At 39.7% G+C, this 23106-nt stretch overlaps 1 protein-coding gene across 2 annotated transcripts in view; it reads right to left on the bottom strand.

Annotated features, from left to right (window-relative positions):
- The window catches only part of GPR158 (G protein-coupled receptor 158), a 377074-nt gene that overhangs the window by 154797 nt on the left and 199171 nt on the right, over nt 1–23106 (bottom strand). For both annotated transcript variants that reach the window (XM_070432941.1, XM_070432950.1), the window contains exon 3: nt 13549–13651. In XM_070432941.1, coding sequence (XP_070289042.1) covers nt 13549–13651 — 103 coding nt within the window. The remainder of the gene's footprint in view (nt 1–13548; nt 13652–23106) is intronic.

Below are 23106 nucleotides of genomic sequence, written 5' to 3'. Positions count from 1 at the left end.
GGGATGTTACTACCCAAAAAATGTAGCTCCATGGAAATAAAGTCTTCTACCACCTCACATTGTCCAGTGGGGAATTCTGAAAATTCTTATTTTGGCAACACCCCAAGAACCTCATTCCCATGAACAACAGAGGCACTCCACTCATGTACTCCTTCCGATAACATTACAAGCAGAGACTATTTAGCATCCTGAGTCACTTACATCTGGAAAATACTCAGTATGTTAACAGCAGTGTTATCTGGGGTTTTTTGTTTGTTTGTTTGTTTTTGTAACATATGACCATGGCAAGCAATTTTAGTCACATTTTAGATACATTTGACGTGTCCTTTGTAAAATTTTTCACTCATTTTTAACCAAGAGAAATGTGAGAGTTTCTTTTTTCTTAGGAGAAAACCTAACCTAACCCTGATTCTTTTCACGATCATTGTTTTACTTTTGTTGCTCATCCATATGTCCCAATTATGGCCCCCTCTACCTTGATATATTTTGTTATTCATGTAAATTAAGGTTCTTTTCTATTGCTTGCAATGTCCCCCAATTCTAACATACTTCAGACTGAGTTACTTGTCTAGATTCTACCTACCGAAGTAGAGACTGGGAGGTAGAATTCAGGAGCACAAGAATTTCAGTCAGTCCTGTTGAATGGTCTATTCCTACAGTGCAAAGCTGAACTTAACTGCACCTACCATGCCCATCATTCTCTTCACTAACCTGTTATCTAGAGAACTATACCAACTTAGAGAACCTCTCATGACTGATCCACTCTATCTCTGTTCACTATTATTGATGTTCCAAGTCCTTGTGATTATCTTTATTTGCCAATGTTCTACTCTGAGAGCTACTAGAGTGTTACAGATATATATATATATATATATATTAGAGGCTGGATGGGTGTCCCTCAGCCCAGCCTGCCCCCTCTCACAATCCAGGAGCCCTCAGGGGAAGGTGATGGCCCCATCACACCTCTGCTGCTGCCACTTCCAGTAGTGCAAGCCTCGGCTGGCCTTGTACCTGAGCCTCAGGCGGCCCTGGGCAGCTGGGCAGCTGCCATCTGAGGCTTGCCTGCACCTCGGGCCAGCCCTGGGTGGCTGGGGGGCTGAGAAGACTGGGGGACTCTGGAGGCAGGCAAGCAGAGCTGCCAGGCTCGCCTGGGGGTGGGCCCGGCCTTGCTATGCACCTGCCGCCCCAGGTGGGACTGAGGGGACTGGGCACTGCCATCTTGTGGCTCTGGGTGCCACCATCTTTGAAGGTGGTGCAGTCAATTAGCATATTTCCTCCTTATTGGCTGTGGGTGCCACCATCTTTGCAATGGTGTGAGGGTCAATATTATCATATTCCCTCTTTATTAGGTAAGATATATATATCCTATCTAATAAAAGGTAAAATGCAAATTAACCATCATTCCGTCTCAGAGATGGTGGAGCCCATAGCCACAAGATGGTGGCACCCAGTCCTCTTAACCCTGCTGGAGTCCCCCAGTCCTGGGGGGGTGGCCACTGAGAATGGGCAGCATGAGAAGCCTGGCAGAATGCTTGCTTCATCACTGCGATGATGAGGCAAGCGTTCTGCTCCTTGCAGTGGATGGGCCTCTGGCCAGGCCAGGGTGCAGAATGCTTGCATAAGAAAAGAAGGAACCAGTGAGCTGATCAGAGTCAAGTGTCCCCCGAATCCCAGGCAAGGTCAAGTCTGGGTGGCCAGAGGGTGGAGGGGGTGGAGGATAGTGTGACAGGAGGGGCTGGTGGCAGAGGCACAGGGGTGAAAGCTGGCCGAGAAAGAGAAGGAAGCCCTTTATTGGAGTTCCTGAGAACAGGGAGGGAAATTGTTTGCATTTCCCAGCTGCGATGGGCCTCTGGGCCACAGAGAGCCTCTGGGCAGTGGGCGCACAGTGGCCAGGCCCCGCAGAGAGCTATTGGCACAGGGCTACTAGTATATATATATATGCAAGTAAACTGTATGTTCCGTAAGAATAAAACAATGGTTTTATATCCTTCTTTTGCAACCTAGATTAAAATTACAAAAGAGCCAACATACTGGGCCATAAAATAAAATCATGACTGCAGAACATACAATGGTAAAAGCTCATGCACTCCATTATCTTTCTCAGGCAGAACAAAAATAATAGTTAATAGGTATTATGTCTACTGAAGTAGTAACAGCTAGATATAATGTGAGATATTGACATAATTCCAAACCATTCTATGTATCCTGATATGAGTAATACTAAATTATGTTGGTTATATAAATGTTTTAATTTTCATGAATAAAAGGCAATTTGTTAGAAAATACATTATGATCACATTTTATTCTTCATGCGTAAAAGTATTGCCAGATCAACTCACAAATGTCAAATAGTAATGTGCTATAATAATAAACTTCCTCTTTAATATTGCCTTAATGTTTTTTGACTATGAGAAATTATAAGGTTCTGTAAGGGACACAAAGTGATAAAATGGAGAGACAAAAAAAAGTTGGAGACCTGATTTCTAAAGCTCAAAAAAGCTAGAATTAAAGACAGAGCTTTCTACATTCATTATTTCCTTAGAGCTCAAAGCATGATGATATAATCTTCTAGTTCCAAAAATACAGGGTGTCCCCCCAAAAAATATACACAATTTTTAAAAATATATATATTGTATTGATTTTTTACAGAGAGGAAGGGAGAGGGATAGAGAGTTAGAAACATCGATGAGAGAGAAACATCGATCAGCTGCCACCTGCACACTCCATACTGGTTATGTGCCCACAACCAAGGCACATGCCCTTGACTGGAATCGAACCTGGGGCCCTTGAGTCCACAGGCCGATCGATGTTCTATCCACTGAGCCAAACCAGTTAGGGCAACATATACACACTTTAACAGCTGATTGCTCAATTTTGAGAACGAAATGTATTTATACATTTATAAATTATTCAAAGTGTGTGTATACATTTTTGGGACACCCTATATTTTATCAATTTATGCTGATTAATTATGTCTCTAGGACAGTGATGGCGAACCTATGCACGCATGTCAGGGTTGACACATGAACTCATTTTTTTGGTTGATTTTTCTTTGTTAAATGGCATTTAAATATATAAAATAAATATCAAAAATATAAATCTTTGTTTTACTATGGTTGCAAATATAGAAAAAATTTCTATATGTGACACGGCACCAGAATTAAGTTAGGGTTTTTCAAAATGCTGACATGCCGAGCTCAAAAGGTTTGCCATCACTGCTCTAGGACAAGGGAATATATTCAACTAGTTAAAATAATTCTACTACTAATTAATAATAATGAGGTTTTTATTAATCTACTGAAAGGTACCTTAAATTTATGATGGTATAAATTTTTAAGACCCTAGTGGTTAGGGGCCACGGTTTACATACCTATTTACACACTCAACACTGAACATAGTATTCTCTCCATATTTGATTATCATCAAATAATTGGTAATGATTAATGTATTCTCCCAAAATAATACATTAACTGATCTGTGGTACAAATATATAAGTGAAAATCTGTTTAGAAATCATCGTGGATGATATTTTGATTTGGAAATGTCAGCGCTGAGTAACTTGAAATAATCCACCATCCACAGAATCCCAATCTGCTTTGCTAAAGTTTGAAAATGAAGGTGATATTTGGAACTTTCAGATAAAACAAATACTTCCTGAAAATAAAGGCGAATATGAAGAGTTATGAGCTTTGGCTGTAGCAGCTTTCAGATCATTATATGGGTGATTGAGTATGCTGCCTAGAGCAGTGGTTCTCAACCTTCCTAATGCCATGACCCTTTAATCCTCATGTTGTGGTGACCCCCAATTTTATTGTTACAAATTGAACATAATTAAAGCATAGTGATTAATCACAAAAACAATATGTAGTTATATATGTGTTTTCCGATGGTGTTAGGCGACCCCTGTGAAAGGGTTGTTCGACCCCCAAAGGGGTCGCGACCCACAGGTTGCGAACCGCTGGCCTAGGGCATAAATATAGAGGACATTGGGAGAAGGTTACAGGAGCACCACCCAACAGCTGGGAAATCTAAAACACTCACCTGTAAGTTGCGCCTGTCAAGACAAATGTGACAATTTGTGGAAAACATATTAACCTATTTGCTTACTGTAACTTTACCAGAGTAACATTATATATAAAAAAATCTCTGGACTTTTTTTACATAAATATGCAAGTGGGGCAAAAGTAGGTTTATGGTTGTTTGTATGGAAAATAATACAATAATTAATAAGTAATAATACAAGAATAAACTCTGAGTTTCATGTACGTACAACTATAAACTTACTTTTGCCCCACCTTGTGGTTTTATATTTATATAAATTAGTAAAAACTATGAGCTTTAGAATGGATAAGTAAATCATAACATATTTATTCAGTGGAATTCTGTGTAACTATTAAAATTATGTTTAAGAAAACTATGTATGGTATTCAAAATGAATGTAATACGAAGGTTTTAGAAATACTATATATACAGATATTTGTATTAAAAAAAAACTTAAGTGACCAAAAAATTTTCAAAGGGCTCTTTAAATTCTATTTTTTACACATTCCAAAGTTTCTTTAATAATCATGTAACTTTTCTATAATAAAAAAAAAATTTTAAACCCAGGACCCTATATATATTAAAGTAAATTTTTGCTCCAAACCCCAAAGTTCTAATCAAATCACCAATGCTACATTATTGAAAAATTTCAGACTTTGAATATATGTAATATTTTTACCTTATTCATAAATAAAATTAGGTTTCTGTAGCTTTTAATTTTGATATAATTACAAAAGAACATTATAAAAATCCCAAATAAATGGATAAAAAATGCTAATCCTATCTAATAAAAGAGAAACATGGTAATTAGCATACGACTGCTACTTTTCCCATTGGCTCATCAGGGCAATATGGAAATTAACTGCCAGCCAAGATGGAATAAATTATAGAAGTATCAAACCAGTAGATCAAAATGTAGCCACATTTTTATGATTTGAGGCACACATTGTGAAAATGTACCCGAGAAAGTTTTTTTCCTATGTTTTATTGAAGAAAATACTTAGTGTCTGATTTAGGAGAGAATGAGTTAGCTGAAGGGAGTAGTGTGGATTGAAACAGAAGTTATATATGTCATATCTTCATAGTATAAACTTTATATAGAATTATCACCATAATATTAAGTGCTCTGCTGATTAAGTTTCTTAAGTACCAGTTGTATAAAACTGTGTCTTCACAAGGGCAAAAACATAACATTTGGACATTTGAATATATGGTTAGACGTTCATCCTTTAAGGACATTTAAATCTTAAAACTCTTTGACCTAGTTTACTAATATTGGACAGAATTGTGTTTTACTCAAGACTGCCCTCATTTGTTATTTGTGGGTATTGTAATATGTTTGGGGAAGATGCGGGTCTTTCCTGGAAACTTAGAAACCTCACTTTTTTAATCACTTCTTTTACTCCAGTTGCTAAAAATATATCTGGCACGTAGTCAGTGCTAAGTGATATTTTTGACAGATGAATATTCAGACATATAAGTTAATGAAGAAACTAGATCAGAGGTGCCTTTTGGGGGATGTTGTGGCCCTCAGTGATAAGAACAGGTTCTAGCAGAGGATATAGAGTGGACCTTTACAAGACCACACCCATGTGCTTAATATATCATGACCCTCTCCTCCTTCCATTCCACAGGCATGCAGAAAAAAAGGTGAGTCATAGACAATGAAAATAGCTCATCTGGAAGTAACAAAGAATTGAGTCAGACATGGAGAGCCCAGCATTAGCTCTAGGTATAAATAACACTCATATTAGGGTAAACATATCCTTCTTTCCCATACACATATTTGCTTTTTCATTAGAATTGGAGGGAACATACTCATCAATCAAAATTTGAAGTTAAAATGCTGCAATGAACTAACTATGGGAAGATTAATTGTTATTTGTTATTTCATCTGATTAGGATGAAGAAGAATCTGCCTCCAGTCTTCAGATAGATAAAATCACATCCAAAAATTAAGTAAAAAAAGGCACATGCACATGAGTAGCTCTAATACATTAAAGAGATTTCTGTGGATATTTGTTTCAATATTTATAATATCTGAAAAGAGAGAACAGTTAGCAGACTATGGGCATACATAGACTGCTATACAAAAATATTTTTATTGTTAGAACATGAATATATACTTGCATATCTTAAAATCAGGATTAGCTAATATACTTTCATATACTTACATCATGAATGGCTAACTGTGAAAATAGATTCAAACTGAAGCCCACTGCAAAAGTTTAAAATTTATAACTTTCACTATGACTATAGTTAAGAGCTCAATCTTTCTATGTATTTCTACATGCTTACCTCTGTATCTTACACTCACTTTTCTATTGACTTTTAGATTTTTATGTATTACAAGTGACTTTAGTGATATTTTTAAAAATAAAAATACCACCTTACATAGATTTTAGGAAGATTCTAATGTGAATTATAAAATTAATAAACACAGATTTTTGCCGATTGGCAATTTATTCATTTAATCAGCACAACACCCAATCCTATATAATAAAAGGCTAATATGCAAATAGACCAAACAGCAGAACAACCAAACAACTGAACAACTGGTCGATATGATGTGCACTGACCACCAGGGGGAGCATGCGGAACATGGTGGGCATCAGCCACAGCAGGATGGTGGAGCAGGTGAGTGGGGGTGCCATACCAAGGCGGGGCACCAGTTGCTGTCATAAGGGTGAGCCTCTGGTGGTTACTGAAAACTCTTTGCTCCTGCACCCCATGGTCCCACCCAGTGCTCACACCTGCTGCTGGCACCCAGAGCCGGCCTCAATCGCTCAGCGCCATCAGCGGGTGCTAGCAGCAGCTGCCGACCCCGATCACCCCTGAGGGCTTTTCTACCTCCCCCTGCTCCTGAGCAGCGATTGGGGCAGCAGCAGCTGCCACTCGCACCTGCTGATGGTGCCAGCCATGCTTGCACCCACTGCTGGCACCGGCCCTAATCACTCTGTGCCATCAGCAGGTGCAAGTAGGGCTGGTGCCATCAGTGGATGGGAGTGGCAGTGGCAGGAGTGGGGCTGCTAGCAGACAGGGGACTGGGAATTGCAGTGAGAGGGGCCGGGTGGGGGTGTGGAGGATGGTCTGAGACCCACCCTTGTGCCCACTGCAGCCTCGTGGACCACAGTTCCTTTCAAGGTGCACAAATTCATGCACTGAGCCCCTAGTACATAAATGAAAGGACTAGATTCTCCGTATTCACATTAGTATGATAATCACTATAATTGTGGGAATATAATATGTTATCTCATCAACTACTCACAACTACCAAAGGAATAGATTTTACTATTTGTGCTTTATGAATAAGGGAAGAGAGCCTCAGAATGCATGAAAAAACTTGCTCAGGTCTCCTGCTAGTAAGTAGAGACAAGATTCAAATCCATCTGTCTGACTCAAAGGCCAACCTAATACACAGAGCCCACCAGAGTATAATTTCATCTGAGTCAGTTATTTGGAGTTGTGAACAATTTCCTCTAGAAAAAAAAAAGCACACTGTGGCCTATTGTGAACACTGGAATGATCGTTGAGTGGGAAACACACTCACTGAGTTGTCCTAGTTTTCTATTACTGCCGTAACAAACTACCAAAACCCTGGAGTCTTAAAACAACACAAATTTATGTTTCTTCTTACTTAAGGAGTAATATAGCAATATTCATTCTATATTTCTGTAGCTCAAGCATATGACATGGGTCTCGCTGGGCTAAAATCAAGATCCCGGCAGGTCAGCACATTTTTCCTGGAGGATCTAAGGAAATATCTATTTCCTTGCCTTTTCCAGCTTCTTGAGGCCACCAACATGAAAATGTTCTAATGTCTAAATAGCAGTGTAATAATGGACTAAAATGAGGTAAATAAATAATAAAATAAATAAGGACAAACCTAATAAAGTAAAATTTTAGCTAGAAGGTGAAGAGAAAGATGTTTGGAGGATGGAGTATTATATCTCAGAGCCGGGCCTATATTAAGGACAAACTGAACTAAACAAATTTGGGACTTGGAAATATGATTCTCTGCTGGGAAGTGGAGCAGATACTAGATGAAAGTATGAAAACGGGCATATTATTTGAGAAAATGGGTAAACAGAATAAACACAAGATTTTAAATAATGATCATAAACAATAACAATATTTTTCAACATACGATATGTAACAACTACCATAATTAGAATTTATATTGATTGCTTCATTTAACCCTTATAACAATTGTATAAAGCAAGTGATAGTATAACAATTTTATATATGACATAGAGTTTAGGGAAGATAAATTATTTAGCACAGTACAAATAAATAATAGATCCAGGATTCAAACCTAAGAAAGACTAATTCCAAAGATCCTGTTCTTAATTAGTGTGTGAAAATATTGTAGTTATTTAGTTCTGAGATTAGAAACTAGGGAAGTCTAATGTGTTTGGGGTATTTCCCAATAATTGCAAAGAACATAGCCAGAGATAAACGGCAAATGCAATTGTCAATAGCCCACGAAGATTAGCAGCAATGAGCACTCTTCTGCTGGCACTAACTCCATCTGCCAGCTACATTTATTAACTGATCCCCAAGCCCTACAAGCAGGAAAAATGAAAGAGGTTGTAAAGATTGAAAATTAGGGAAATGACTGAGAGAAACATCAGCTCAGTAGTTAGGTGAAGAATTTAGCTACTACACCTAGAGTAAAACTGATTCAGACTAGGTTTCTACAATACAGCAAAAGTGAACCAGATCACAAGACTTAAGACCAATAGCAAAAGTGATTATGCCAATTATGAGAATCTGATGTTCAAGCTCTTTTTCTCTAAAAGTCAAATATCTTAAACTTTCCAGCATGAAACAGAAGAGAGATAGGGAGTGTGAAACCCAAGAACAACAAAAAGATAGGTTAGCTTTGCTGAAAAGTTTGCTTATAGCTCAAAGTCTCTATTTTCAAAGAGTTTCCCTTCCTTTTTTCCAAAGACTATATGTTTTTAAAAACTCTACTTTTTTGTCTTTCCTTCCCTGCCCCCCATAATAGTACCAGAGTTGGCAAACCAAGAATTGTCATTTTTAGGTGTCGGTCATTTGTAAGTTGGATGTATCTGGAACTGTACATGAGCTGAAGTCAGTCCCAAGATTAGAGGTAAGACTGAAAGGCTGATAATGTGTCTACATAAAAGAAAAGAAATTTCACTGAAAATAGACTTCATGCTAAGATAGATGGATTTAAGGAAGATGAGCTTCTCATAAGCTTATATTTCATCAACCAGAAAGTGAACAACCTGGATTTGAAGGGACAGTTATACGTCAGCACTTGGTTATTTTGAAATCCTGCTACTACTCAGACATCAGATCCTATTAGCTCTCAATGTCAAGAGAGATGCCAGGAATATCCTTGTTGGTCTTTGCAAGCCTTTGTTTACTGTGGACCTCCATCTAAATAAAGCATTGAAATCACTTCATATTTTAACAGTCACATTTATATTTTTTCTCATAGATCAGCACCACATCTTAGCTCTTCTGTCCAATGGAACACAGAATTATAATAGACTAGAGGCCCGGTGCACAAAAATTTGTGCACTCGGGGGGGGTCCCTCAGCTAGGCCTGTGCCCTCTTGCAGTCTGGGACCCCTCGGGGGATGTCCACCTGCTGGCTTAGGCCTGCTCCCCAGGGGATCGGGCCTAAGCTGGCAGTCAGACATCCCTCTGGCAGCCCGGGAGCCCTTGGGGGATGTCCACTTGCCAGCGGGGAGCAGGCCTAAGCTGCAGTCGGACATCCTTAACGCTGCTGAGGAGGCGGGAGAGGCTCCTGCCACCACCACTGTGCTGGCAGCTGGCAGCCTGGCTTGTGGCTGAACGGAGTTCCCCCTGTGGGAGTGCACTGACCACCAGGGGGCAGCTCCTGCATTGAGCGACTGCCCCCTGGTGTTCAGTGTGTGTCATAGTGACCAGTCTTTCTCAGTCATTCTGCTGTTAGGGTCAATTTGCGTATTACCCTTTTATTATATAGGATTGTGGCCTGGTGCACGGGTGGGGGCCAGCTGGTTTGCCTTGAAGGGTGTCCTGGATCAGGGTGGGGGTCCCGCTGGGGTGCCTGGCCAGCCTGGGTGAGGGGCTGATGGCTGTTTGCAGGCTGATGAACTCCCCCAGTGGGGACCCTCACCCCATGAGGGTGTGGCCAGCCTGGGTGAGGGGCTGAGGGCCGTTTTCAGGCTGGTCACACCCCCTTCAGGGCAGCCTTTTCTTAGAGAGAGTAAGTCCAGGGAAAAACACTGGCTTTCAAAATAAGGAAGAAAGTAGGAGTGTGCAAATTAAATAAAGATACATTGTTAAAGGTTAACTAGTTCCTCTTGGTGGTGTGATAAGCAAATGGTATAGTCATTCTCTGGTTCTACAATATTTAGATGTTTTATTTCAGTCACATAGTGGGAGCTGAGAACAAATGTGGGTTAAACCAAATACAAAATACCTTCACAGAACATAAGCTAAAAGCTATTTCCTTAATCCTTCAGTGTTGAATCATATGTTATGACTGGACCATAAATATGAAAAATGCCAAAGTAGCTCTAGTATTGCCATAGTTTGCTACACACATACATGCAAGGAAAAGCATATCCATCCTAGAAGTATGCTATCTTCATTGCTATTGTATTCGTTTTCTATTGCTATATAATAAATTACTGGAAAGTTAAGGGTTTAAAACACCTATTAATATTTCCAGATTTCTGTTGAGCAGAAGGTGGGGGACAGTGAAACTGGGTTCTGGGCTCAGGGTCTCTCTAGACCAACGGTTCTCAACCTGTGGGTCACGACCCCTTTGGGGGTCAAACAACCCTTTCACAGGGGTTGCCTAAGACCATCGGAAAACACATATATAATTACATATTGTTTTTGTGACTAATCACTATGCTTTAATTACATTCAATTTGTAACAATGAAATTGGGGGTCACCACAATATGAGGAACTGTATTAAAGGGTTGCGGCATTAGGAAGGTTGAGAACCACTGCTCTAGACCAAGCATGTCAACTCGCGGCCCAGGGCCGCATGCAGCCCACAACAAATATTTTTGCAGCCCAGCCAATATAACGGTATGTAAGAAACTTTTTAATAAAAATTTTGTAACTTAATTTTTACAATATCCTGCTATACATAATTATTAATAATGAACTACAACGTTCGCTAATGACTGGTTACTATAATCGTGTTGCATTCATTTCCCTTACACACCTTACTCACAGGCGCACCATTTCTCTCCACTAATACTAGGAGCGAATATTTTAGCAGCCGATTGCCACGTTATTAGTCTTGGACTGACTTGTTTGGTGTGCACAACAGGAAATATTTCGCTTTCGGAGAACAAGAAAAATAAGTTTATTTGCGTTATAATTATTAATTTGTGCAGTTATTCAGTGTTTAGTAAGTTAATGTTCAATAAAAATATTTTTATTAAAATGTTCTATTATTTTATCTTAACAATTACTCCTTTATTTCAGCCCTTTGTATTCAGCTTGTCTCTATCGAAATAAACCTATGTTTCTATGAAAATTGAAGCTTTTGTTTTCTTGTGGCCCACATAAACTTAAACCTTGTGAGTTTGACATGCTTGAGTTTGATATGCTTGCTCTAGATTGAAATTAAGGTTTTGGCAAAGTCATATTCCCATCTGGAGTTCAGGGTCCTTTTTCAAGTGTTCAGGCTGTTGGAAGAATTTAGTTCCTTGCAGTTGTAGGACTGAGGTTCCTGTTTTCTTGCTGGCTGCCCTTAGCTCTTAGCTCTTAATGGCCTCCCTCAGATCCTAGCCATGTAACCCTCTCATGACAAGATGGTTTACTTCTTCAAAGACCAGTGCTAGAATCTCTCTATACTCTGCTACTATGGGAAGGAGTCACATTTAATGCAATGTAATCACAAGAGTGACTATGCTATCACCTTTGCTACACAACATAGCCTAAACAAGGGAGTGTCTGTCCAGTGCATCCACAGGTCCCACCCACACTTAAGGGGAGGGGAATCTTGAAAGCCATCTCAGAATCAGGCCTATATCAACTATCACTCAAGACATGAGCTGAACTCTATACTATGTGACTAAGGAGAGAACAAAATGTTACTCACCTACAGAACCTACAAGTTAAATGTAAACAGTCTCAAGGCCAAGAATAATGTTTTTCAAGAGAAAAAACAAACTATATATGTCTACCAAAATAAGACACTCAGGTCTCAATCTCAATATACCTTTGAACTATACCTAGTAGAGATGCAAATTCCCATACAGACCAGTAATGAGACTGGCAAAGACGTATGGGTGACTATCTAAAAGATACCTATACCTCATTTTTGGCAACCTTAAACTTTAAGTGTCCATGAAACCATCCTCTTTTACCACTATCTCCTTCTTAATTATTATATCCAGTCGCAGGCTAGAAGCAATTTGGCAATACTATGTTATCTATAGATAGAGTAAAAGAAAAATCAGTATTCAAATTGTAACACTGACATTTTCTGGAGTAGGAATAAAATAACCAGATGACCACATTTTAATTCTGGGCTATACACTCTGTATAATCACCTCCTTTTGAATGTAACCTTTAGTTAGGTTACTTTATACAGCAAAATTACAGAGTAGTCACTCCCATGATTACATCATGTTATGTAAGACCCCATCTGAGCAGACTGGGGAGATTCTCTTGCTAGCCTTGACAAGGTTAGCTGCAGTGCTGTGAGAGGGTCATGTGGCTAGGACCTGAGGAAACTTTCAGGAGCTGAGAATAAGCCCAAGCTGACAGCTAGTAAGAAAACGGGGACGTCGGGGAAAGAGTTGCAAGGAATTTGGTTCTGCCAATGACCTGAACGAGCTTGGAAGGAGATCCTGAGCTTCAGATCATATCACATCCCAGATGGCACCTTGGTTTTGGCCTGGTGAGACCCTGAGCACAGGATCAGACTAACGCCTGACCGGAAGGTTAACCAATGAAAACTGGGTGATAATAAATTTGTGTTGCTTTAAGCTGTTAATTCCATGGTAATTCTTTATTCAGCATAGAGCACTAATATATAAACAAATTCATAAATAGAATAAACAAACTAGCAAAATTAGTTTTATAAATTTTCTGTAGCAAGAGCTCTTTATACAGAATCCCAATTGGTCTTACCAAGGTGCGACAGAATTTTCAGACCTTTAAAATGTATTGAAAACTAAAGTACACCAAAAAATAAACATACGGGGGTGGGCAAAAGTAGGTTTACAATTGTTCGCATGACAAAAAACATCCAGGTTATGATTGTTACAATAGCTTTATTAACTCCGTATTGTAAACATACTTTTGCCCCTCCTTCCTCCCCTTATTTCTGTGGTACTCCAGAATATTGTAGATGACAAACAAAAGTAAAAACTCCTTACGCGATGAAAGAATGCCAATGCCAAACCAGTGGAGATTTAACCATACAACTCCAACAAGGTTAAAAGAAAATCTGAATAATTAATAATGGTAGATATTTGTATTCAGATATATGTACAAAAGCGAAGAGCACTTACTTTGAAAATTGTTCTCTGAGAAGACTCGGGGATGATAGAATCCTGCTTTGCAAATGCACTGGTAGGCGCCGAGCACAAATCCAAGGCCTTTAATCGGCAAACACTGTAAAAGAGAAAAGACAGCCATATCGTTGATCAGAGTTTATTTCATAGCATAAAGTCCCACAGATATCCATCATTGCAAATGGTAACAGAACTAACACATATTCCAGAAATAAAAAATATATCTTTTTTTGCTTTTATTTTAGGTTTGTTTGCCAACCTACATTTTTTAAAAGTAGCAAATTAGATTTTCTTTCTAAATATATGCCATTACAGCTTCAGTTACCATACATCTTTAACTCATTCAGTCATCATAGGGAGAAATGACTAGACATAGTTTCTGTTTTCAATGCCACACATATCATCTTACTGCTTTAAGAGATATTTCCAAAGCCTATAAAGATATTTTAAAAGTGATTCCATGCTATATATTTTTATCAAAGCAAAGGTATGTAGGTAAGTAGATGAATAGATATATAGAATTTGAAATGTGAAGTTGCTTTTATGGATTAAATATTCATCAAATTTCATCCTTGGAACAAAATAACACAAATTGATAGAATAACAAAACAAAAAATTATAATGCAAATTTAGAAGAGGGAAAAAAGATAAGTTAATGATCCCAAAGGTTCTTTACCTAAAATCTGTTATGCAGATAAATGTTCTACATGTAGATAAAAAGAAGAAAAACAATGATCAGCTTTCAAAATATGTCACATCAATAGACAGTAGGACTGAGGTTCCTGTTTTCTTGCTGGCTGCCCTTAGCTCTTAGCTCTTAAAGGCTGCCCTCAAAGCTTAATGTACATCTCCCAAAAGCTTAATCTTGGCTTTTTTCAAGAATATCAATTAACGGCAGCAAAATTCAGCTGAACATACTTCATTTGTGCTACATGGAATTACACAAGCACAAATAACTTCCATTAGAATACAAACGTAAATCAGAAAATAATAAGGTGTTTCAAGAATCAAATCAACACTGAAATTTCTTGTTTTTTTCTTTCCCAATATAATATATTAGAAGAGCTTAGAATCTAGTAGATTAAAGTTACAAAATAATCCTCTGATGTAGAGCTCTTGAGAGAAAGTTCTAAATAATGCAAATAATTCCACAATCTAAGCTTAAATGATTAATATCAAGATCAGGATTACTTATCATGAAAATTCCAGCAAATAGAAAAGTATTATGGGATAAGTATGGTCTAGTCTCCTTTAACAAGATGGCAGCTTGTCCCTGTTTTTCCACAGTTCACACCTTTTAAGCCTAATAATTTCTTATGCTGGTAAGACTGGAACAGGACCAGATTGGAAATACAATTAAATTGGGGAACATTCACCTGGAATTACCAACTGAGGTCCACCTGAGAAGGAGGCATATATCAAGAAAGGATAGAAAATACCTTGAGGCTGGGGTCTTGTGTATGTTTTTGTTTTGTTTCTTGTTTTGTTTTGTTTTGTTTTGTCAGCACCTGCACAACAGTTTGCACAGCATGGTTGGGGATGAGCCTCACAGCCAGCCAACCGGAGAGGAGATTCCTCTCATGAATAGGGCAACATTCAAGACCAAATTACACCAAGAGAGAACAAACAACTCATACAAGGGTCATTCCTAGAGCAGCCCTCTCAGGAGATCTAAGAGACTGCACAGCTGGGTTTCACAGAACAATGACTTCATAAGACCATCCCATGAAGACTGAGAGGCATAACAATTAGCTCTAATACATAGAAACAAATACAAAAGGACAGGAAAACTGGGAAGACAAAGAAACCACTCCCAAATGAAAGAAAAGGAAGAAACTCCAAAAAGAGAGCTAAATGAAATGGAGGCAAGCAAATGATCAGATATAGAGTTCAAAGTAATGGTTAAAAGGATGCTCAAGGAACTTAGTGATAATTTCAAGAACCCTAGTTTGAACTACAACAGCATGAAACAAGAAATAGAAAGCATAGGTAAGAATCAGTTGACCTGGAGGAACCAAGATGGCCGCATAGGTAAACACCTATACTTGCTGCCTCTCACAACCACATCAAAATTACAACTAAAATGCAGAACAACCACCACCCAGCACAGTGGGAAAGAAGTCTGAGTGGAAGTTCCACAACTAGAGTGGTGAAGAAAGGGCATTGAGACTGGTAAGAGGTGTGGAGGTGCGGAAAGTGCTGGCACCTGGATGTGCTGCTCTTTTAATTGGGAGGGAGTTACAAGCTCCCGCTTGCTCTGAACTCCAGTTCCGGGCGAGACTCTGGGGGACCCAGACACACATGAGGAGAAACTGGACTGTCTGGCATCAGGACAGGAACTCGAGGGCGGCTTTCTCTCAGAGGTGCTTGCAGCGATCATTGTTCCTGCACAGAAGCATGAGAGACCTGGGGACCACTCTGGTGCAGGGCTGACTGGCAGCCATTGCTGTTTGCTCCGTGCTGGTGATTCTCAGAGACTGAGCCCCACTCAATTTACAACCCCACCCAAGCTGTGAGCAGAGGCTTTTGCATATGAATGGCTTGTCCTTTCTCCGCCTAAAACCTGTCAAACTGCAGCTGGCTTCAGAGAGCCCCAGAGCTTCCAAAAGAAGACCCAAGGCCTGGCAGCAGCAGCCTGCCTTGCTTCACAGCTGGGCCTTGTCTAGGCATTTCCAAACCCCATACAAAGAGGAGGAATCTAAAGAAGTCTCTGCAGCTCCTGCTCGGCAGCCCCAGACAGTGGCTGACCTTGCACCTCCTTGGAGATCCAAGAGCCAGTGTACCCAGTGGTCAGAGTGAGACATACTGGATTATAACTCTTCACATCCATATGAGACACACTCAAGGGACAGACTCAGTGAGCACCAAAGCCCCACTGAAGCAAGTCCTGCCCCATAAGGGTGTCTCCTGCGCAACAGATCTTCCAGTGTAGACACAGCTGGTCATCACAGCCAATTGGCCTGGAGGTCAATTCCTCCCAGTGATACCAACAGCAATCAAGGGTTAAATACAACAAGACTGTGAAAACAGCCCACAAAGGGGTGCACCAAGAGCATCTACCTCAGGTGACTGGGGAAGCTCAGCCACTGGGCCCTATAGGACACCTACCACACAAGGCCACTCTATCAACTCAAGGAGACTTAGAAGCTACCCAGTACAGGGAAGCAGATAAAATGCAGAGACAAAGAAACATGTCATAAATGAAAGAAATTGGTGAAAGCAAAATACTGGATATTGAGTTCAAAACCACTGTTATAAGGTTACTCAAGAATCTTCTAGAAACCTCCAAGAAATATAGTGAGACCCTCAATGATATATAAAAGTACCAATCAGAAATTAAGCATACACTGAACAGAAATAAAGAATAATATACAGAGATTCAACAGCAGACTAAAGGATCCCAAGAATCAAGGCAAAGATTTGAAATATGAAGAAGCAAAAAACACCCAACCAGAAAAGCAAAAAGAAAAAAAGAATCCAAAAATATGATGATAGTGTAAGGAACCTCTGGGACAACTTCAAGCATACCAACATTCGAATTATGGGGGTGCCAGAAGAAGAGAGAGAACAAGATATTGAAAACCTATTTGAAGAAATAATGACAGAAAACTTCCCCTACCAGATGAAAGAAATAGACTTACAAGTCCAGGAAATGCAGAGAAACCCAAACAAGAGGAATCCAAAGAGGACCACACCAAGACACATCATAATTAAAATGCCAAGGGCAAAAGACAAAGATAGAATCTTAAAAGCAGCAAGAGAAAAACAGTTAGTTACCTACAAAGGAGTACCCATATGACTGTCAGCTTATTTCTCAACAGAAACTATGCAGGCCGGAAGGGAGTGGCAAGAAATATACAAAGTGATGAATAACAAGAACCTACAACCAAGATTACTCTGCCCGGCAAAGCTATCATTTAGAATTGAAGGTCAGATAAAGAGCTTCACAGACAAGAAAAAGCTAAAGGAGTTCATCACCACCAAACCAGTATTATATGAAATGCTGAAGGGTATTCCTTAAGAAGAGGAAGAAGAAGAAAAAAAAGGTAATGATAAAAAATTATGAACAACAAAGTAACAACAAATACATATCTATCAACAAGTGAACCTAAAAATCAAATGAATAAAAAACCTGATGAACAGAACAGACTGGTGAATGTAATAGACTCAAGGGCATGAAAAGGGAGCAGACTGACAATTCTCGGGGAGAAGGGGGTGTGGGAAAAGATTGGACAAAGAGCTTACACCTATGGATGAGGTCAGTGGGACGGGAGGAGGCCTGGAGTGGGGTGGGAACCAGGTTGAAGGAAGCTATGGGGGGAAAAAAGAGGAACATCTGTAATAATCAGAACAATAAAGATGAAAAAAAAAAGAATCAGTTGGCCTGGTCATTGTTGCTTAGTGGTTGAATGTTGACCTATGAACCGGGAGGTCATGGTTCAATTCCTGGTCAGGGCACATGCCCAAGTTGCAGGCTCAATCCCCAGTATGGGGCATGTAGGAGGAAGCCAATCAATGATTCTCTCTCATATTTGATGCTTCTATCTCTCTCTCCCACTCCCTTCCTTTCTGAAATCAATATATATATATATTAAAAGAATATAGTGGAAGGAATAAAAAGTAGATTAAATGAGGCAGAAGACTGAATAAGTGACTTGGAAGATAAGGTAGAAAAAAGACACCCAATTAGAGCAGAAAAAAGAAAAAAAGAATTAAAAAGCTGGAGGATAGTATAAAGAAACTTGGGAACAGCATGAAATGTAACATCAGCATAATAGGGATACCAGAAGGAGAAGAAATTTAGCAAGGAATAGAGAACCTGTTTAAAGAAATAATGACAGAAAACTTTCCTAACTAAGTTCAGGAAATATAGAGAGCTCCAATCAAGATGATCCCAAAGAGACCTACTCCAAGACACATCATAATCAAAATAACAAATATTAAAGACAAAGCAAGAACTTAAAGGCAGCAAGAGAGAGATAGAAAGTGGCCTGCAAGGGTGTACCAATTAGAATTTCAGCTGATTTCTCAACAGAAATACTGCAGGCCAGAAGGGACTGGCATCAAGTATTCAAAGTAATGAAAAACAAGGACCTGAATCTAAGACTACTCAATCCAGCAAGACTATCATTTAAAACTAAAGCAGAAATAAAGAGATTTCCAGACACTTGGGCTGTTTACAGATCTTAGATATTGTAAATAATGCTTTTATGATTTCCCATCAAGTCTGGGCCCCAGGCTGGGATGGAGAACTGGGGGTGGGTGGTGGTAGATTCAGGCGGTAAGGGAAGGAGGAGGTGGGGAGGCAGGGAGGTAGGGAGATGGGGAATCTGATCAGCCCTGATCACTGGCCCAGCCTAGGGACCCCACCTGTGCACAAATTTTGTGCACCAGGCCTCTAGTGAGATAATAAATAAGAAAGAGTAAATAAGATAATAAATAGTTCATATTTAACAAGTGTTTACTATATGCCAGGCACTATTCTAAGAACTGTACAAGTATTAACACATTGAATCCTATACCAATTCTATTATTATCTGGATCTTAAAGATGAGAAAATTTAGGTACAGACTGCTAAAGTTACTTTCCCAAAGCCAAGTATCTGGCAGAGTTAGGATTCAACTCCAGTGGTCTGGTTCCAACAAGAGTAATGACTACCTGCACAAAGTATAGCTACATAAGAGAACTCCATATGTGGGAGCAGATGCTACGTTGATCACTTTGGAATCTATTTTATTGCTCCAAGACCTTTATTTTTCCATTCTTGCTTTCTGGAAATTTTGCAAATGGATCAGTTTGCTGGAGCATTAAGCTTCAAGTAAGTGAAAGTTATTAATTTTAAAATATACATATCCTATATAATAAAAGCATAATATGCTAAGTGCCAGGTCAGCCAGTTGGCTGTTCAAACAATCAAAGTATAATATGCTAATGATATGCTAAGGCCGCTCAACTGCTCACTATGGCATGCACTAACCACCAGGGGACAGTCAGTCAACTGGTTGACCAGTTGCTATGATGTGCACTGACCACCAGGGGGCAGATGCTCTGAACAGTAGGTTAGCTTGCTGCTGGGGTCAGGCCAATTGGGACTGAGTGAGATGGACTGGACACACCCTGGAGCCCTCCCATGGTCCCTCCCTGGCTGGCCAAACTCCTGTGTCCCTCCCTGGCCCTGACTGTGCACCGGTGGGGTTCCTGGGCCTGGCCTGCACCTCTCACAATCCAGGACCCCTCAGGGGATATCAGAGAGCTGGTTTTGGCCCAACAGCGGAATAACTTGTTGCGATGACGTGCACTGACCAGCAGGGGCAGATGCTCAATGGAGGAGCTGTCCCCTGGTGGTCAGTGTGCTTCCACAGGGGGAGCACTGCTCAGCCAGTAGCCAGCTCATGGCTGGCGAGCACAGCCGCCATGGCGGCAGCCGTAAGGATGTCTGACTGCCAGCTTAGGCCCTCAGGGAGCGGGCCTAAGCTGGTAGTCAGACATCCCCTGAGGGCTCCCAGACTGCCAGAGGGTGCAGGCTAGGCTGAAGGACCTCCCCCGCCCCCTCCGAGTGCATGAATTTCGTGCACTGGGCCTCTAGTAAAATATAATTTAAAAAACACAGTTGCCCCAGCCGGTTTGGCTCAGTGGATAGAGCGTCAGACTGTGGATGAAGCATCCTGGGTTTGATTTTGGTCAAGGGCACATGCCTGAGTTTCAGGATCAATCCCCAGTAGGGTACATGCAGGAGGCAGCCAATCAATGATTCTCTCTCTCCTTCATCCTTCCGCTCTGAAGTCAATAAAAAAAATATTTTGTTTAAAAAAAAGAAAGAAACGCAGTTAATTCCTACACCTCTTACAAATTTTAAAAATAAGCCTTTCCTGGCAAATATATTGCAATGAAAGATATCTGAGATTTTGCTGATTATGGTTCCTTTCTGGAATTTTTATGGTTTTACAACTTATATTTAAGTCCTTTATTCATTTTGAGCTTATTCTTCGGTATAGTGTAAGTCGGTCTAGTTTCATTTTTTTTTTTTTGCATGTACCTGTCCAATTTTCGCAACACCATTTATTGAAGAGAGTGTCTTTACTCCATTATATGCTCTTGCCTCCTTTGTCAAATGTTAATTGAGCGTAATGTTTTGGGTTGATTTCTGGGTTCTCTGTTCTGTTCCATTGATCTACATGCCTGTTCTTGTGCCAGTACCAGGCTATTTTGATTACAGTGGCTTTGTAGAAGCAACTGGGACTACAAAAACATAAAAAGCTCTGCACAGCAAAAGAAATCATCAACAAAACAAAAAGGGAGCCCACTGTATGAGAGAACATATTTGCCAATGATACATATGATAAGGGATTAATTTCCAAAATATATAAGGAAATTATACAACTTAACAAAAGGAAGAAAAATAATCCAATTTAAAAGTTGGCAAAGGACATACAGATGGCCAAAAGACATTGAAAAAATGCTCAAAGTCAGTAATCATCAGAGAGATGCAAATAAATATGGTATCACCTCACAACTGTCAGAATGGCTACCATCAACAAATCAACAAATGCAAGTGTTGGAGAGGTTGTGGAGAAAAGGGAACCCTAGTACACTGCTGGTGGGAATGCAGACTGATGAAGCCACTATGGAAAACAGTGTGGAGTTTCCTCAAAAAATTAAACATGAAACTTCCATTTGACCCAGTGACCCCACTTGTAGGAATATATCCTAAGAAACCTGAAACACCAACCAGAAAGAATATATGCACCCCTATGTTCATAGTAGTACTATTTACAATAGCTAAGATCTGGAAACAGCCCAAGTGTCCATCAGCAGATGAGTGGATAAAAAGCTGTACATTTACACCATGGCATACTATGCTGCTGTAAAAATGAAGGATCTCTTAACCTTTGAGGCAGCATGGAGGGACCCAGAGAGTATTATGCTAAGTCAGTGGTTCTCAACCTTCCTAATGCTGTGACCCTTTAATACAGTCCCTCATGTTGTGGTGACCACAACCATAAAATTATTTTTGTTGCTACTTCATAATTATAATTTTGCTACTGTTATGAAATGTAATGTAAATATCTGTTATGCAGGATGTATTTTCATTGCTACAAATTGAGCATAATTAAAGCATAGTGATTAATCACAAAAACAATATGTAATTATATATGTGTTTTCCAATGGTCTTAGGCGACCCCTGTGAAAGGGTCGTTCGACTCGCAAAGGGGTCGCGACCCACAGGTTGAGAACCCCTGTCTAAGTGAAGTAAGCCAGTCAGAGAAAGACAAGTATCACATGAACTCACACATATGTGGAAGCTAATGAATAAAATAGATTGATGAACAAAACGATCCAGAGACATAGAAGCATGGAACAGATGGATGAATCTCAGAAGGAAGGCTGGGGGAGGGCTGCGAGGGAGAGCGATTAACCAAAGAATTTATATGCACCCTTAACCGGTTTGGCTCTGTGGATAGAGCATTGGCCTGTGAATTGAAGGGTCCCAGGTTCAATTCCTGTCAAGGGCATGTACTTTGGTTGCGGATGCACCCCCAGTGAGGGGTGTGCAGGAGGCAGCTGATCGATGTTTCTCTCTCATCAATGTTTCTAACTCTCTATCCCTCTCCCTTCCTTTCTGTAAAAAATCAATAAAATATATTTTTTTTTTAAAAAAAATTATATGCATAACCCATGGACAGAGACAATAGTATGGCAAAGGCCTGGAGGAGTTGCAGGGTGGTGTAGAGGGGGTCAATGGGGGGGAAAAAGTTGGACATCTGTAATACTTTCAACAAGAAGATAAATTAATAAAATAATAATAAGCTGCTCCCTTTACAACACAGCGTTCCCAGCTCAAGTCTTAGAAAATGAACCTTCATAGCAGGGATACACGTGGAGTATCTTTCCTCTACTTGAATTCTAAAAACAGAAACCCCTTTGTGTCTAAGGAGAATCATGACGCTTAGTCCCAAATTAAACTCAGCAAGGATAGCAGTAGGGACCAGGGGCTTTCATGTCAGTCCAGATGGTCACTTCTTTCTCTTTGCAAATACACATCTCTGCTCTGCTTTGACAGACCTGTCTAATTCTAGAAGGGATTTCTTGCTATAATGAATTTACTGAGCCTTATTCAAAAAGCAGACAGCACTACCACAGAAGCATAAAGAAAGATAAAAGGCTTCATACTGGCAAGATGAAGCAGTAACTGGGTCTACTAGAATATTTTAAAAATACATCACCTTTTACCTTTTACTCCTTCCATGCAACTTGTGAAGAAATACTGTGAAATGTTGAATCTGCTAATTTGGGAGTGGGTTTGGGGGGGAACTGGTATTAAAACAGGTGAATTACGCTAATATCCAGTGGCTCTTCTCTACAACTATTTGCAAGTTTATTAAAAACAAAAGGAAAACACTCAAACAGAGGAGATCTAAAAGGCCTCTAGGCAATGATAGGGTACACATCACCCATATATTTCCTCAAACAATATTCCAGAAAAATAAAATCTCATGAATAACAAATAATGTAGTATTTCACCAGGGAAAAACCAAACTACACTGTGTCTCTATT

Source organism: Myotis yumanensis, unplaced genomic scaffold, assembly GCF_028538775.1.
Source record: "Myotis yumanensis isolate MYYU_CA2020_CCGP unplaced genomic scaffold, mMyoYum1.0.hap1 SCAF_1, whole genome shotgun sequence".
NCBI lineage: Eukaryota > Metazoa > Chordata > Mammalia > Chiroptera > Vespertilionidae > Myotis > Myotis yumanensis.
This window is presented reverse-complemented; position numbering and strand designations above follow the sequence as displayed.